The sequence below is a fragment of the Hypanus sabinus genome, chromosome 14 (assembly GCF_030144855.1).
Source record: "Hypanus sabinus isolate sHypSab1 chromosome 14, sHypSab1.hap1, whole genome shotgun sequence".
Taxonomy (NCBI): Eukaryota; Metazoa; Chordata; class Chondrichthyes; order Myliobatiformes; family Dasyatidae; genus Hypanus; species Hypanus sabinus.
The window spans coordinates 26,007,330-26,022,238 of NC_082719.1; the positions used below are offsets into that span (position 1 = coordinate 26,007,330).

Here is a 14,909-nt window from a genome sequence, read left to right on the forward strand (position 1 = left end):
TCAAACATGATTTTCATCTCATTAAGCCATGTTGACATGGTTTGATTTTATTCAGATTTCCTACATAACAGCATTTTGCCAGCAGCAGATGTTAACCTAACTGGCCTATGACTCTCCACCTTCTATCTTCCTTCCTTTTTAACAGTAGAGTTACATTGGCTATTTTCCAAATCTTCTGATGTTCTCTTAGAACTTAGCTAGTTTTGAAATTTTTTTAACCAATTTAACTATCTATATCACCACCTTAAATCCCTTGGGAGTAGGCAGTCAGGTTCTGGCAATTTGTCCATCCTTAGACCTGTGAGTTTCTCTGTCCCTTATGAGTGGGATTTTTACAAGTTCCTCCCCACTATTTGCAATTAATCCATCCATTATTATCTATATCAATGATCTAGATGATAATGTGATAAATTGGATCAGCAAGTTTGCTGATGACACTAAGATTGGAGGTGTTGTGGACAGTGAGGAAGGCTTACAAAGCTTGTAGAGGGATCTGGACCAACTGGAAAAATGGGCCAGAAATTGACAGATGGAATTTAATGCAGACAAGTGTGTGGTGTTGCATTTTGGAAGGACAAATCAAGGTAGGACATACACAGTAAATGGTAGGGCACTGAAGAGTGCAGAGGAACAAAGGGATCTGAGAGTTCAGATACATAATTTCCTGAAAGTGGCGTCACAGGTAGACAGGGTTGTAAAGAAGGCTTCTGGCATCCTGGCATTCATAAATCAAAGTATTGAGGATACGAGGGGTGATTGATAAGTTTGTGGTCTAAGTAGAAGGAGTCAGTTTTGGCCTAAAGTAGAAAGAGATGAGTTATTAACTTCAAACTTTCTGCATAATCACTCAAAGAGTTGAACTGAATATACATGTAACGAGAGCTGTATAACTCATCGCCTTCTACCTTAGGCCACGAACTTATCAATCACCCCTTGTAGGAATTGTGATGTTATGGTGAGGTTGTATAAGACATTGGGGAAGCCAAATTTGGAATATTGTGTGTAGTTCTGGTTACCTAACTATAGGAAGGATATCCATAAGATTGAAAGAATGCAGAGAAGATCCACTAGGATGTTGCCGTGTCTTCAGAAGTTGAGTTACAGGGAAAGATTGAACAGGTTAGGACTTCATTCCTTGGAGCGTAGAAGAATGAGGGAAGATTTGATAGAGGTTTACAAAATTCTGAGGGGTATAGACAGTAAATACGAGTAGGCTCTTTCCACTTAAATTAGAAGAGATAAATACAAGAGAACATGGCTTTAGGGTGAAAGGGAAAAGGTTTGGGGGGAACTTCACTCAGTGAGTGTGGAACAAGCTGCCATCTGACGTGGTAAATGCGGGCTCACTCTTAAGTTTTAAGAATAAGTTGGATAGATACATGGATGGGAGAAGTCTGGAGGGTTATGGACTGGGTGCAGGTCAATGGGACCAGTGGAATAAAGTTTCAGCACAGACTAGAAGGGCTGAATGGCCTGATTTCTGTGCTGTAGTGTTCTATGGTTCTGTGGTTATCTTGAGATAATTGTAGAATCATACCCAATGAAGAATAATGGAAAAATTAATTTAACATATTTGTCATTTCTTTGTCTCACATTAAATTCACCAGAAGTTCTCTAGAGGGCCCACACACCTCCATTAGATGCCTTTTTCCTGTCTTTATTGAAATTCTTACTATTTGTTCTGATATTCCATACAAGTTTGATTTAATCTGTTGTTTGTGTGATAGCCTAGCTAAGTCTAGGGAGTACAGAATCCATTGGATTTTATGTATGTGTTGTCTGGTGTTATCATTCCCACCAGCTCGGCATCTCATTTATTTTTACTTTAGATGCATCTGGTGTTCTTCTGGTAAACTCTTCAATACTCACTGAATCTGATTAAATAATAAATGACAGAAATGAGCAATATGCCAGGCCATGAATCAGTGTGAATTAGTAGGAACTAATTCTGCTACCATTGTCCTCCAGTTCTGCAGCAATTCCTACAGTAAGAGTGGGTAACCATGCCTAGAATAACGGGACTAGGCAGCTATACAGGAGATACTTGAGCAATTGTGTAGAATTCCAAGTAACCAAAGCTCTGAGATACATAAGTTGAGCTGGGATGTAGGTTTAGAATAGTGGGGAGCAGAGGATTTGTGAGTTTAAAAAATGTCTCTGTGGCTCTCAGTTAAAAACTTTAAAAATATGTGTGAATGATTTGTTAGTGTATAGTATAGCATATCAATGGAATATGGGGTAAGCTTAAACAGCAGGTGCTGGGAATATTAAAATAATTGCAATTCCAACTAAAATGTACTCCACTTGTATATAATTCCATTGAATCTGACTTAACCACTTTTTCGTACTGTAGCAACCGATTGTTACTATTGGAAATTGTGTTGGGCAGCTGACATGGATACCATACAGAAGGGGGAAAGAAGCTGCTTGCTTGGACCTTTTGGGGAAGGCACAGTACCAAACTTAATCTTGGATCAAATTGGTCATTTTAATTAGTTGTTTAAGGCAAGCAGCGTTTTGCCTTGAGTGAAATATATTTTTCTATAGCTGTATTTTTACTTATGGAGCTAACTCAATTTCTCACATTGTAATTTTTAAAGGTATTTTAAAATCGAAGGGCAGGGAGTATGACTTAGAGAGGAATTCATTGCAAATGAAGTAAGGAGCAGATTGTTCAGAAATGTGGAAAATCCGTGGAAGGATTCCCAAAGCCCTGCAAAATGTAACAGCATGGCTATGTTTCTTTTCTTCCTGCAAACAGTCAATATGGTAAATCTGGAATTCTTGTGGTGGGGGGGGGGGGGTGGGTTCTGAATGTTAAGTGAGAGGAGATTGGTGACGGTTGTGTCCATGTTGAGGGGATGGTGAGTGTTGTGGTAAGGCAGATGGTGAGATGGTGATGGGTGGATTGCATACTGAAACAGACTGTGATGGAGGTGGAAGGGTAATGGTTTTTAAACTGATGGAGGAAATACTCCTTATCTAGGGCATAAACTGTGTATAAATGTGAACTTTATGAACTATGCCATTCTAGTCTCCTTTCAGCTGTCAGTTTTCTAAAGCCTTGGATCTCCAGTTTCTGTAGTTAAAATGAGAATGCAAAAATGAAATAGGGAGTCTAATTAGACTATTTGAATGACAAATCCACTTCTTGTAGACACATTGCTCTGCATCCTCAGAATTCTGCAGTCTCATTTACTCGCCGCCCATTCAAAATGTTTTAAAAACACATGAAGCTTTAACCTTTCTTTCCCCTAAGAAATTAAATGTATTTATATGAACATTATGTTAAGCCTGAATAAGTACAAGTTCATTCAATTAGCAGTAAAATGTCATATTGTCAAATATTTAAGATGAAACATGCAGTGCCAATTAGTTACTAAGCAGTTGATTTGCTTAATATTTATTCAGTAGTATACTTAAAACATTTTTGAATGCAGAGTTTGAGTTTAACTTTTAATCAGTTGTGATTTGACAGATCAGTTCATCTTTATTGAGAAGAAAACTTGTACTTTTAAAATTTAGGAATTGATAATTATGTACTGTACAAAGGGATGTGGATTCATTAAGATGTTTCAGTAGCTTTGTTGTAAAGGTTTTAATTTTACTTGGCTTACACTCTGTGAACTTTAAGTCCACATTGACATTTGATACAAATTCTATTTATCCTTTGCATGCAGCAAGAAGTTATGGGAGAAGACGAGGTAAAGATTTGGTTTTTAGTGCTGTCTAGATTGTTTCTTTTAAATTAATCACTACACTTGAATAACTATTACTTATTTTTGACAATTAATTGAATCATGGATTGGGTGTTGATTTCTTAATAGACTTTAGTTGAATAGAAAATAACTACAGTTGAAGATCTCTACTCATTTGATTTTTTTTCTCTTGGAATGTAATAAATATGTATAATTTTGCTTGGTGCTGAAGCTCTTCTCCCTAATCCAATGTTCAAATCTCCCAGTTTTATCACTAATTTCATACTGATTTTTCTCCTGTGATTCCTCACTACTACAGTTGTCGTTAGTACCTTCTGATGGGTCAAAACCAAGGAATCAATCTCTTCATCTGGCAGACTCAGGCCCCAAATTTTTCCATGTCACAGTGTCATCTTTATAATATCATTATTAAACTAATCAGTGATCAGTTCTTTAGAATCCAAGCCCTTTTTATTTTACCTCCAAAGCGCAGCCAGTGCTTTCTGCAGTGTGTGATGGTGACGTTCTTGGATATCATCAGCAGCTTGTATCTCTGTATGACTGCTGTCTATACATGCACAAGAATAGTCATTCTCTTTAATTTCCTTTAAGAATGTGCCTAGAGTACAGTAATAGAAGAAGCTCATTTCATCTGTATTATGAATTTAAGTGAGATTTTCATTTTGCAATTACTATACATGCATCTCTGTGGTCTGTCTACAGATCTTACTCCCCTTGGTATCAAGCACAACTTCCTTGGTTTTTAAAAAGCAGTGCATGGAAATGCTTGAACATTTTTATCATTAGTTTTATTCAGCAATCATGAATGCATCTGGGTTTGAATGCATTTGGATTGAAGATCTTCTACTATAATTGCATGATTATAAAGCTGTATAATGCTACAAGGAATCATTAATAATTTTGATGTAAAAATGCTTATCTGGGATTTTGTATGTTAATGAAGGTTATATGAATGTAGCATTAAAGTAGTTCTCTGATTTATTCATTTGTATACTTTAACCTGAACTTGTCCAGTAATTTCTCTGAAGCAGAACTTAAAGTTCTTATTTTTATTCCATAAATTATGGGACAGCTTAGGCCATCGTCAGCAGGGTTTCTTTATAGACCAAATGGCATTAGTTAGAGTAGGACTGTGCTCGTTCTCATCTCTAACCCTTGTCCGCAATACTGAATGATCTAAAGAAATCGATGACTTGCCTGAAGATAAGAATTTAAAACTTTGTTTGAGCATATGTATTGTTAGATATTAGTTTCAAGGCTATTGGTTAATGAGGGAAAAAGATAATACAGTCATGATTCTTATTGAATGGCAGTACAGGTACAAAAATATATAAGGTTTAATACTGTTTCTATTCCTTCAGTTCTTATAACAGATATTAGGCCTGTCATCAACAAGTCAGCTGATCGCCACATTTTTCTCAGTGAATTCTTCATTAAAATTTTTTGAATTTCATGTTGTTCAGTAGAGAGAAGAAGGCTTTATTATACTCAAGACTGTTTATTTCAAAGGCATCTTTGATCTGTTGCCCAGGGTTCAAAATGAGCTTTTAAAAAAAAGTCTTAGGCTAGAATTCTTCCTTTTCACCCTACTCCTCTGTCTGAAGATGTTCATTCTCACTAGAGGTATGCTGTTATTATGTTCAGGCAACTGACAAATGTCTTGCTGAAGTGACATTTTATGTGTGTAAACATTTGAGTGCATGCAGCCTAAGGGGATGCCTCAACTAACCTAATTGCATCCTCGCAAATTCTCATTTTCTGCTGGAAAACTTACTGGTTTTACTTTTTCCTTCCTAGCTCAGGTAATATAGGCAAATTTTGTCTGTGCTTATGTACATCAGCTGAAGCAACCAAACCTGAGGTGATTTGTGTTATACGAATAGCTTTAGGTTGATTAAGCAAAGAGGTGTTTGTAGATCAAAATCTAAGACTTGGCATAACATTTATGGTCTTCCGGGCAATAATGAACCCTGGTCTTGTATGCTTCTGACACTTAGTCTGTCTCCAGTAAGATGCTGAAGAGTAAAGACTATCGGTATCAGAATCAAGTTTATAATCACTAACACTTGTTGTGAATTTTTTTGTTTGGCAGCAGTACAGCACAATGCATTTTTTTTTAAAAAAAACTAGTATAAGTTACAAAAAGAAATGCAACAAAATAATGCAAAAAGTGAGTAAAATAATGAGGTAGTATTCATGGGTTTGTGGACCATTCAGAAATGTAATGGCAGAGGAGGAAAAGCTGTTCCAAATGTGTGTATCTTCAGACTCCTGTACCACTTTCTTGATGGTAATAATGAGAAGATAGCATGTCTGAATGGTGAAGGTCCTTAGTGATAGATGCTGCCTTCTTGAATGCGTGTGATGAAACTTGCTTAGTTTGTAAATTCCTCCAACTTTACTAAAGGGTTATTAAACCAGTGTCAGAGACATGTTCCCTGTAATGATTCCCTAGTTTTTGTTGTGTTAAGAGATCTCTTACTATCTTTCCTTTCAGTTAGTCCTGACGAAGGGTCTCAGCCCGAAACATCGACAGCGCTTCTCCTTATAGATGCTGCCAGGCCTGCTGTGTCCCACCAGCAGTTTGTGTGTATTGTTTGAATTTCCGGCATCTGCAGATTTCCTCGTGTTTGCTCATCAAGTACTATGCATTATTTTAAATTCAGCAAGAATGGAGACGTGCTTCAGATGAGGAAGGATTTGGTGGCGGGGTGGATTTATTTCATACACAAATAGCAACAATGTGTGCAAGAGATTGGCTTCATTTACGTACTTTTTTAAAAATCATTTTGTTGCCCCAATTTAATGCATGTAATGAATTTAAGAACAGAAATAGACCATTTCATCCATCAAGTCTGCTCCACCATTTCATCATGGTTGATCCAATTTTCCTCTCAGCCCCAATCTCCTGACCCCCCCCCCACCTGTATCCCTTCCGCCCCTGACCAATCAAAAATCTATCAGCCTCTGCCTTAAAAATACATAAAGACTTGGCTTCCACAGCTGCCTGTGGTAATGAATTCCACAGATTCACCATTTTGTCTGGCTAAAGAAATTCCTCCTCATTTCTATTCTAAAAGGATGCCCCTCTATTCTGAAGCTGTGTCCTCTGGTCTTACTCTTCCACCGCAGGAAACATCCTCTCCACATCCACTCTATCAAGGCCTTTTACCATCCAATAGGTTTCAATTAGGTCACCCCTCATTCTCCTGAATTCTAATGAATACAGTCCCAGAACCATCAAGCACCCTTTATATGATAAGCTGTTCAATCCTGGAATCATCCTCTTGAACCTCCTTTGAATCCTCTCCAATTTCAGCACGTTCTTCCCAAGATAAGGGGTCTAAAACTACTCACAATACTGCTAGTGAGGCCTCACCGGCGCTTTATAAAGTCTCAATGTTGCATCCTTCCTCTTATATTCTTGTCCTCTTGAAATGAATGCTAACATCGTATTTGCCTTCCTCACCACAGACTCAAAACTGCAAATTGACCTTTAAGGAATCCTGAGCAAGGACTCCCAAGTCCCTTTCCAGCTCACATTTTTGTATTTTGTCTCCATTTAGAAAATAGTCAACCCTTCTGTTTCTTCCACCAAAGTACATGAGCATTCACTTTCTGACACTGTATTCTGCCACTTCTTTGCACATTCTCCTAATCTAAGTCCTTCTGTAGCCACTCTGCTTCCTCAAAGCTGCCTGTCCCTCCACCTATCTTCGTATCATCTGCAAACTTTGCAACAAAGTCATCAATTCCGCCATCCAAATTATTCACATGTAACGTAAAAAGAATCAGTCCCAACACAGATCCCTGTGTAACACCACAAGTCACTTACAGCCAACCAGAAAAGGCTCCCTTTATTCCGACTGTTTGCCTCCTGCTAATCAGCCAATGCTCTATCTATGCTAGTATCTTTCCTATAATTCCATGGTTTTGTAACTTGCTAAACAACCTCATATGTAGCACCTTTTCAAAGGCCTTCTGAAAACCCAAGTACCTAACATGAACCGACTCTGTCTATTCTGCTTGTAATTTCTTCAAAATACTGACTAGGGCTTATTTTATCATGTGTCTCCAAGTACCACAAGACCACATCCTTAACAATTGACTCCAACATCTTTCCAACTACTGAGGTCAGACTAACTGGCCTATAATTTCCTTTCTTCTGCCTGTCTCCCTTGAAGGGTGGAGTGACATGTGCAATTTTCCAATTTTTCCTGACTGTTTCAGAATCTAGTGATTCTTGAAAAGATTATTACCAATACCTCCACAATCTCTTCAGCCACCTCTTTGGGAACCCTGGGGTGTACACCATCTGCTCAGGTAAGTTAATTTAAGACCTTCCAGTTTCCCAGGAACCTTCTGCCTCATAATGGTAATTTCACACACTTCCTGATGCCTGGGACCTTCACTATACTGCTAGTGTCTTCCACGGTGAAAACTGATGCAAAATACTTATTAAGTTCATCTGCCGTTTCATTGTCGCCCATTACTACCTCTCTAGCTTCATTTTCCTGCAGTCTGATATCCACTCGCATCTCTCTTTTGCACTTTGTGTCTGAAGAAGCTTTTGGTATCTATTATTATTAGGCTTACTTTCGTATTCCATCTTGACCTTCATGACTTCTAGCTGCCTTCTGTTAGTTTTTAAAAACTTACCAATCCTTTAACTTGCCACTAATTATTGCCATGTCTTTGGCTTTTATAGTGGCTTTGATTTCTTGTTAGCTATGGTTGTGTCAATTTATCTTGAGGCTACAGTATGTATATCCTGTGCCTTCCGAATTGCTTCCAGAAATTCCAGTCATTGCTGCTCTGCCATCATCCCTGCCACTGTTCTTTTCCAATCAGTTCTGGCCAGCTCCTCTCTCAAGCCTCTAATTTCCTTTCCTTCACCGTAATAGTGATACATCTGACTTTAGCCTCTCCTCAAATTTCAGAGTGAATTCAATCATATTATGATCATTGGCCGTGAAGGGTTCTTTTTACTTTAAGCTTTCTAATCAATTCTGGTTCACTGCACAACATCCAATCCAGAATAGTTGATGCCTTAGTGGGCTCAACCCATGAGCTGTTCTAAAAGCTACCTTGTAGATATTCTAGAAATTCTCCCTCTTGGGATCCTGCACCAACACAATTGTAACATTGCCCTTTTGGCATTAACTTCATTATTTGTAGTATTCTGCCTTATGAGCAATTATATTGGAAAGCATACATTCTGTTGTTTTGGTACAGATTGAATACCCCTTATCCAAAAACTTTTGAAATGTGCAATTTTTTGAGTACTCACAAATGGAAGATTCCACAAGGCGCTGGGAAGGTTCCTAAACGATGCACAGATGCAAAGAGTTCCGAGAAGTGCCGTCACATATGTAATGAACAGAAGTTAATGTAAAGTAGAAAAACACTGCATAAGTGAAAATGAAGATCATGATGAAATATTGAAAGACTGGATTTGTCAGTGTTGGAGTGCCAATTAATGGTATGCTGATCGTGAAACAAGCAAGGATCTATCACGACAAACAGAAAATTGAAAGTATTTGTGAATATTCAGCAGGCTGATTGCAGATATTTAAGAAAAGCATGGCATTGATTTTTTTAAGGATTTAGAAATTTTAAAGATTAAGCATCTGTTGACCACAATGCAGAAATTCATTGAGTTTTCCACGATCGTCACTGATGAAAATCTAACACCAGAATAAGTTTATGATGCTGATTGGTTTTATAGCTTACATAAAACATAAACTACATATACAGGTTACAGTAACCTTTTAATCAAAACATGGCATCATAGGTGGAGACTGAAAGTCTGCCGTTTTGTTGTGCAACAGCTGTTTCAGGTATTATCCCGATGCTGCAATGATGCTTTTGTTATCCTGTATTCCTTATTTTTCATTATATTAATGGTACGTAATATTTTTTACTGTTAAGTTCATGTGTGTGATGAACAAGTGTAAGACAGACTGCTTTTCACAGGTAGCACATAAATGCAGAGTGAAAAACACCTGCTGATGCCACGCTACCTCACTATGTATTCCGAAATCCCAAGTACTTTTGACCCCAAGCATTTTGGATAAGGGTACTCAACCGGTATCACTTGATTTGAGAAGTAATCTATTGCTATTAATTTTTAAAATAAACTGAATCAGATTTAATATCACTGGCATATGTCTTGAAATGTGTTAATTTTACAGCAGCAGTCAATGAAATATGTCATAAGTATTGATAAAAAAACTCAGTTACATTAAGTATATATGTCTATTAAATAGTTAAGTTAAAATTAATATTGCAAGAAAAAGAAATAAAAAAGTAGTAAGGTGTAGTGTTCATGGATTCAATGTCCATTTAGAAATCAGATGGCAGAGGGGAAGAAACTGTTCCTGAGTCTTCAAGTTTCTATACCTTCTTGTCAGTAATGATATGAAGAGGGCACGTCCTGGGTGGTGGGAATCCTTAAGCATGAATGGAGTCTTCCTAAGGCTCTGCTTCTTAAAGATATCTTGGATACTATGGAGTCTAGTACTCATGGTACAGCTGACTAATTTTAGAACTTTCTGTAAGTTATTTCTGTCTTGTGCAGAAGGCACCCCCCCCCCCCATACCAGATGATGGTTGCAAACAGTCAGAATGCACTGCACAGTACATTTGTAGCAGTTTTGGTGTGTTTTAGTTGACAGGCTAAATCTCCTCAAACTCCTAATGAAATATAGCCACTGTCCTGGCTTCTTCGCAGCTGCAACAAAACGCTGCGTCCATGTGAGTCAGAGATATTGACACCCAGGAATATGAAATTTCTCACTCTCTCCACTTCTGATCCCTCTGTGAGGATTGGTTTGTGTTCCCTGGTCTTGCCCTTCCTGAAGTCCACAATCAACTCTTTGGTCTTGCTGGCACTGAGTGCATGATGTTGCTGCGACACCACTCTGCTAACTGGTATCTCTCACTCCTTGTTACCCTTTCGTCACCATTTGAAATTCTGCCAGCAATGGTTGTATCATCAGCAAATTTATAGATGGCACTTGAGCTATGCCTGTCCACGGTCATATGTGCAGAGAGAGTAGAGCAATGGGCTAAACACACATCCTTGTGGTTCACCAGTGTTGATTGTCACTGAGGTGGATATGTTTTTTCTACTCTGCACAGATTGTTGTCTCCAGGTTAGGATATTGAGGATCTAGTGACAGAGGAAGGTACAGAAGCCTAGGTTCTGTAGCTTTTCAATCAGATCTGTAGGAAAGATGGTGTTAAATGCTGAGCAATAGTCAATAAACAGCATCCATACATGGGTATTTAAATTTTTCAGGTGATCCAAGTCGGCATGGTAAGCTATTGAGATCACGTCTGTTGTAGGCCTATTGTGGTGATAGGCAAATTGTCCTTCATAGCCATGACCAACCTCTCAAAGCATTTCATCACCGTAGATGTGAGTGCTACTGGATGATAGTTGTTGAGGCAGCTCACGCTACGCTTTGTGGGCACAGTTATAATTGTTGCCCTGTTGAAGCAGTGGGGAACTTCTAACTGTAACAGTGACAGATTGAAAATGGCTTTGAATACTGCCATCAGTTGGTTGGCACAGGTTTTCAGAGCCTTACCGGGTACTCCACCAGGCCCTGCCTGCTGCCTTGCTAGGGTTCACTCTCTTGGAAGACAGCCTGACATTGACTCCAAGACAGAGATCACAGGGTCATCAGATTCTGCAGGGATCCTCATAGCCATGGTTTTATTCTCCCTTTCAAAACAAGCATAGAACAAGTGTTCAGAAACTTCCATTTTTGGAAGATGGTTAAATCTGGTATTAACATAAACTGGAGCCTTTGTAAATGCAGCTCTATGTTTTATTTATTGAGATATATTTATATTCAATCAGTATTGCAGTGTTGTCTGGATGGGTCAGTAAATTTGTGCCTTAATTACATTGTTTCTTTAGTTTGCATGAAGCTGAATTAATTCTGTGTAAGGAATTATCGCTTTCTTGTGCAAAACATGAGGACTGTTCCAGCACATGTCCATAGATTCCTTGGAGCACATAATATGAGAGAATGTTTTTCTAGGCAAAGTTAATGTATATTTCTTCTGTTAATGGTTGTCAGGTAAGTTTTTTTTATATAGAGGGCTAGTAGGCCACCTCATTTAAATAGCTCAGAATATATCCTTGCATTTCCAGTTTTTGGTATCAGTTATTGACAGAAACAACTTGCTGGTGTTGTTTAAAGCTCTTCTTTTAAAAGGCCACTAAAAGCAGATGACGTATTTCATGGAAGCTAATGATGAGTAGGGTTAGATTATAACTTATAATGACTGAATGAAAAATGTCCTTTTCAGTTTTGATCATATTATTAAAAGTTTTTTTGTAATATTTGCTTAAATTACTGATGAGAGTTTACAATACTTTATATTTGTTTCTTCTCTATCCTGGAATTTACTTGCAAAACTTAAAGTTCCGTTTATCCAATTTTAAGTTGTAGTCATGGATTCATTTAAATCATGTACTTAGTAAGCACTCCCTTCTCATCCAACATGATTAATTTCTCTGCCATTGAGTTGTTAAAGATTAGCAACCAAGATAAAGAATAGTATAAAAATACAAAATGCTGGCAGAACTCAGCAGGCCAGACAGCATCAATGGGAGGAGGTAGTGACGACGTTTCAGGCCATATGGTGATGAAGGGTTTCGGCCTGAAACGTCGTCACTAACTCCTCTCATAGATGCTGTCTGGCCTGCTGAGTTCTGCCAGCATTTTGTGTTTTTATTTATTTCCAGCATCTGCAGATTCACTCGTGTTGATTAAGAATAGTGTCTTGGGGGTCACATGCTTCAGTCTAATGAGAACTATAATGTGGATTCTACCTTGGGCATTTTCTTAATTTGGAGAATAACTGCTGATTTGGGCACCAAATTGACAATGGAGAATATAGTATGAGAACCTTTAGAGGAGACAGTCACACTTGCTCTTCAAATGCATAATTAAAGTCTTGTTTAAAATATAATTAGGATTTCAGTGTGAATGGTTACTTTGGCTTTATTTGTCATGTATGTTTTACCTAAATAGAACATAGAAAACCTACAGCACAATACAGGCCCTTCGGCCCATAAAGTTGCACCGAACAAGTCCCTACCTTAGAAATTACTAGGTTTACCCATAGCCCTCTATTTTTCTAAGCTCCATGTACCTATCCAAAACTCTCTTAAAATACTCTATTGTATCTGCCTCCACCACCATTGCCAGCAGTCCATTCCACACACACACACCTCTCTCTGAGTAAAAAACGTACCCCTGACATCTCCTCTGTACATATTCCCCAGCACCTTAAACCTGTGTCCTCTTGTGGCAACCATTTCAGCCCTGGGAAAAAGCCTCTGACTATCCACAAGATCAATGCCTCTCATCATCTTATACACCTCTATCAGGTCACATGTCAACCTCCATCGCTCAAAGGAGAAAAGACCAAGTTCACTCAACCTGTTCTCATAAGGCTTGCTCCCCAATCCAGGCAGCATCCTTGTAAATCTCCTCTGCACCCTTTTTATGGCTTCCACATCCTTCCTGTCGTGAGGCGATCAGAACTGAGTACAGTACTCCAAGTGGGGTCTGACCAGGGTCCTACATAGCTGCAACATTACCTCTCAGCTCCTAAATGCAATTCTACGATTGATGAAGGCCAATACACTACGCCTTCTTAACCACAGTCAACCTGCACAGCAGCTTTGAGTGTCCTATGGACTCGGAACCCAAGATCCCTCTGATCCTCCACACAGCCAAGAGTCTTACTGATAATACTATATTCTGCCATCACATTTGACCCATCAAAATGAATCACCGCATTTATCTGGGTTGAACTCCATCTGCCACTTCTTAGCCCAATTTTGCATCCTGTCGATGTCCCGCTGTAACCTCTGACAGCCCTCCACGCTGTCCACAACACACCCAACCTTTGTGTCATCAGCAAACTTACTAACCCATCCCTCCACTTCCTCATCCAGGTCATTTATAAAAAATCACGAAAGGGTCCCAGAACAGATCCCTGAGGCACTCCACTGGTGACCAACCTCCATGCAGAATATGACCCATCTACAATCACTCTTTGCCTTCTGTGGGCAAGCCAGTTCTGGATCCACAAAGCAATGTCCCCTTGGATCCCATGCCTCCTTCCTTTCTCAATAAGCCTTGCATGTGGTACCTTGTTGAAATCCATATACACTACATCTACTGCTCTTCTTTCATCAATGTGTTTAGTCACACCTTCAAAAAATTCAATCAGGCTCATAAGGCACGACCTGCCCTTGAGAAAGCCATGCTGACTATTCCTAATTATACCTCTCCAAATGTTCATAAATCCTGCTTCTCAGGATCTTCTCCATCAACTTACCAACCACTGAAGTAAGACTCACTGGTCTATAATTTTCTGGGCTATCTCTACTCCTTTTGTTGAATGAAGGAACAATATCTGCAACCCTCCAATCCTCCGGAACCTCTCCTGTCCCCATTGATGATGCAAAGATCATCACCAGAAGCTCAGCAGTCTCCTCCCTCGCCTCCCACAGTCGCCTGGGGTACATCTCATCCGGTCTTGGCGACTTATCCAACTTGATGCTTTCCAAACGCTCCAGCACATCCTCTTCCTTAATATCTACATGTTCAAGCTTTTCAGTCTGCTGCAAGTCATCACTATAATCACCAAGATCCTTTTCCATAGTGAATACTGAAGCAAAGTACTCATTAAGTACCTCTGCTATTTCCTCCGCTATTTACATTAAATCAAATGTAACTCTAGAATTTTCACTGCAGTTTTGAAACCTTTGATTTGTACAGCAGTAAAACGGATAGTGAATTCAACACTTAATAAGTTGATATTTCCTTTATAAATGAAAGTGGCATTCTCTTTGTTCAGACTAAAATAAAAATTCTTTAACATTTTAAGTGCTTATGGAGCATGCAACGCATAATTAAATTCACACTTTTCAGTTTGGTAAAATATCTTCTAATTTATATATTCTTTTGTCTTGCAGAAGAAGTCCATTATTACTTGTTTCTTTTCACATTATATATAAACATGTTCTCATTGTTTGCTTTAACTTTATTCTTCTTGTCCTGAGTCATTTTTCCCCTGTAAAACAAAAAATGTTAAAGGAAAAAAGTTAAACCAGTGTAACAGGAGCAATTACTGGACCAATAATCCTTTTATATT

At 38.6% G+C, this 14,909-nt stretch overlaps 1 protein-coding gene across 6 annotated transcripts in view; it reads left to right on the forward strand.

Moving 5' to 3' along the window:
- cpeb2 (cytoplasmic polyadenylation element binding protein 2) overlaps window positions 1-14,909 on the forward strand; it is a 120,780-nt gene that overhangs the window by 92,822 nt on the left and 13,049 nt on the right. For 4 of the 6 annotated variants that reach the window (XM_059988896.1, XM_059988897.1, XM_059988900.1 and 1 more), the window contains exon 5: window positions 3,681-3,704. The exons of the other annotated variants lie outside the window; for them this stretch is intronic. In XM_059988896.1, coding sequence (XP_059844879.1) covers window positions 3,681-3,704 — 24 coding nt within the window. The remainder of the gene's footprint in view (window positions 1-3,680; window positions 3,705-14,909) is intronic. 6 annotated transcript variants of the gene reach the window in all.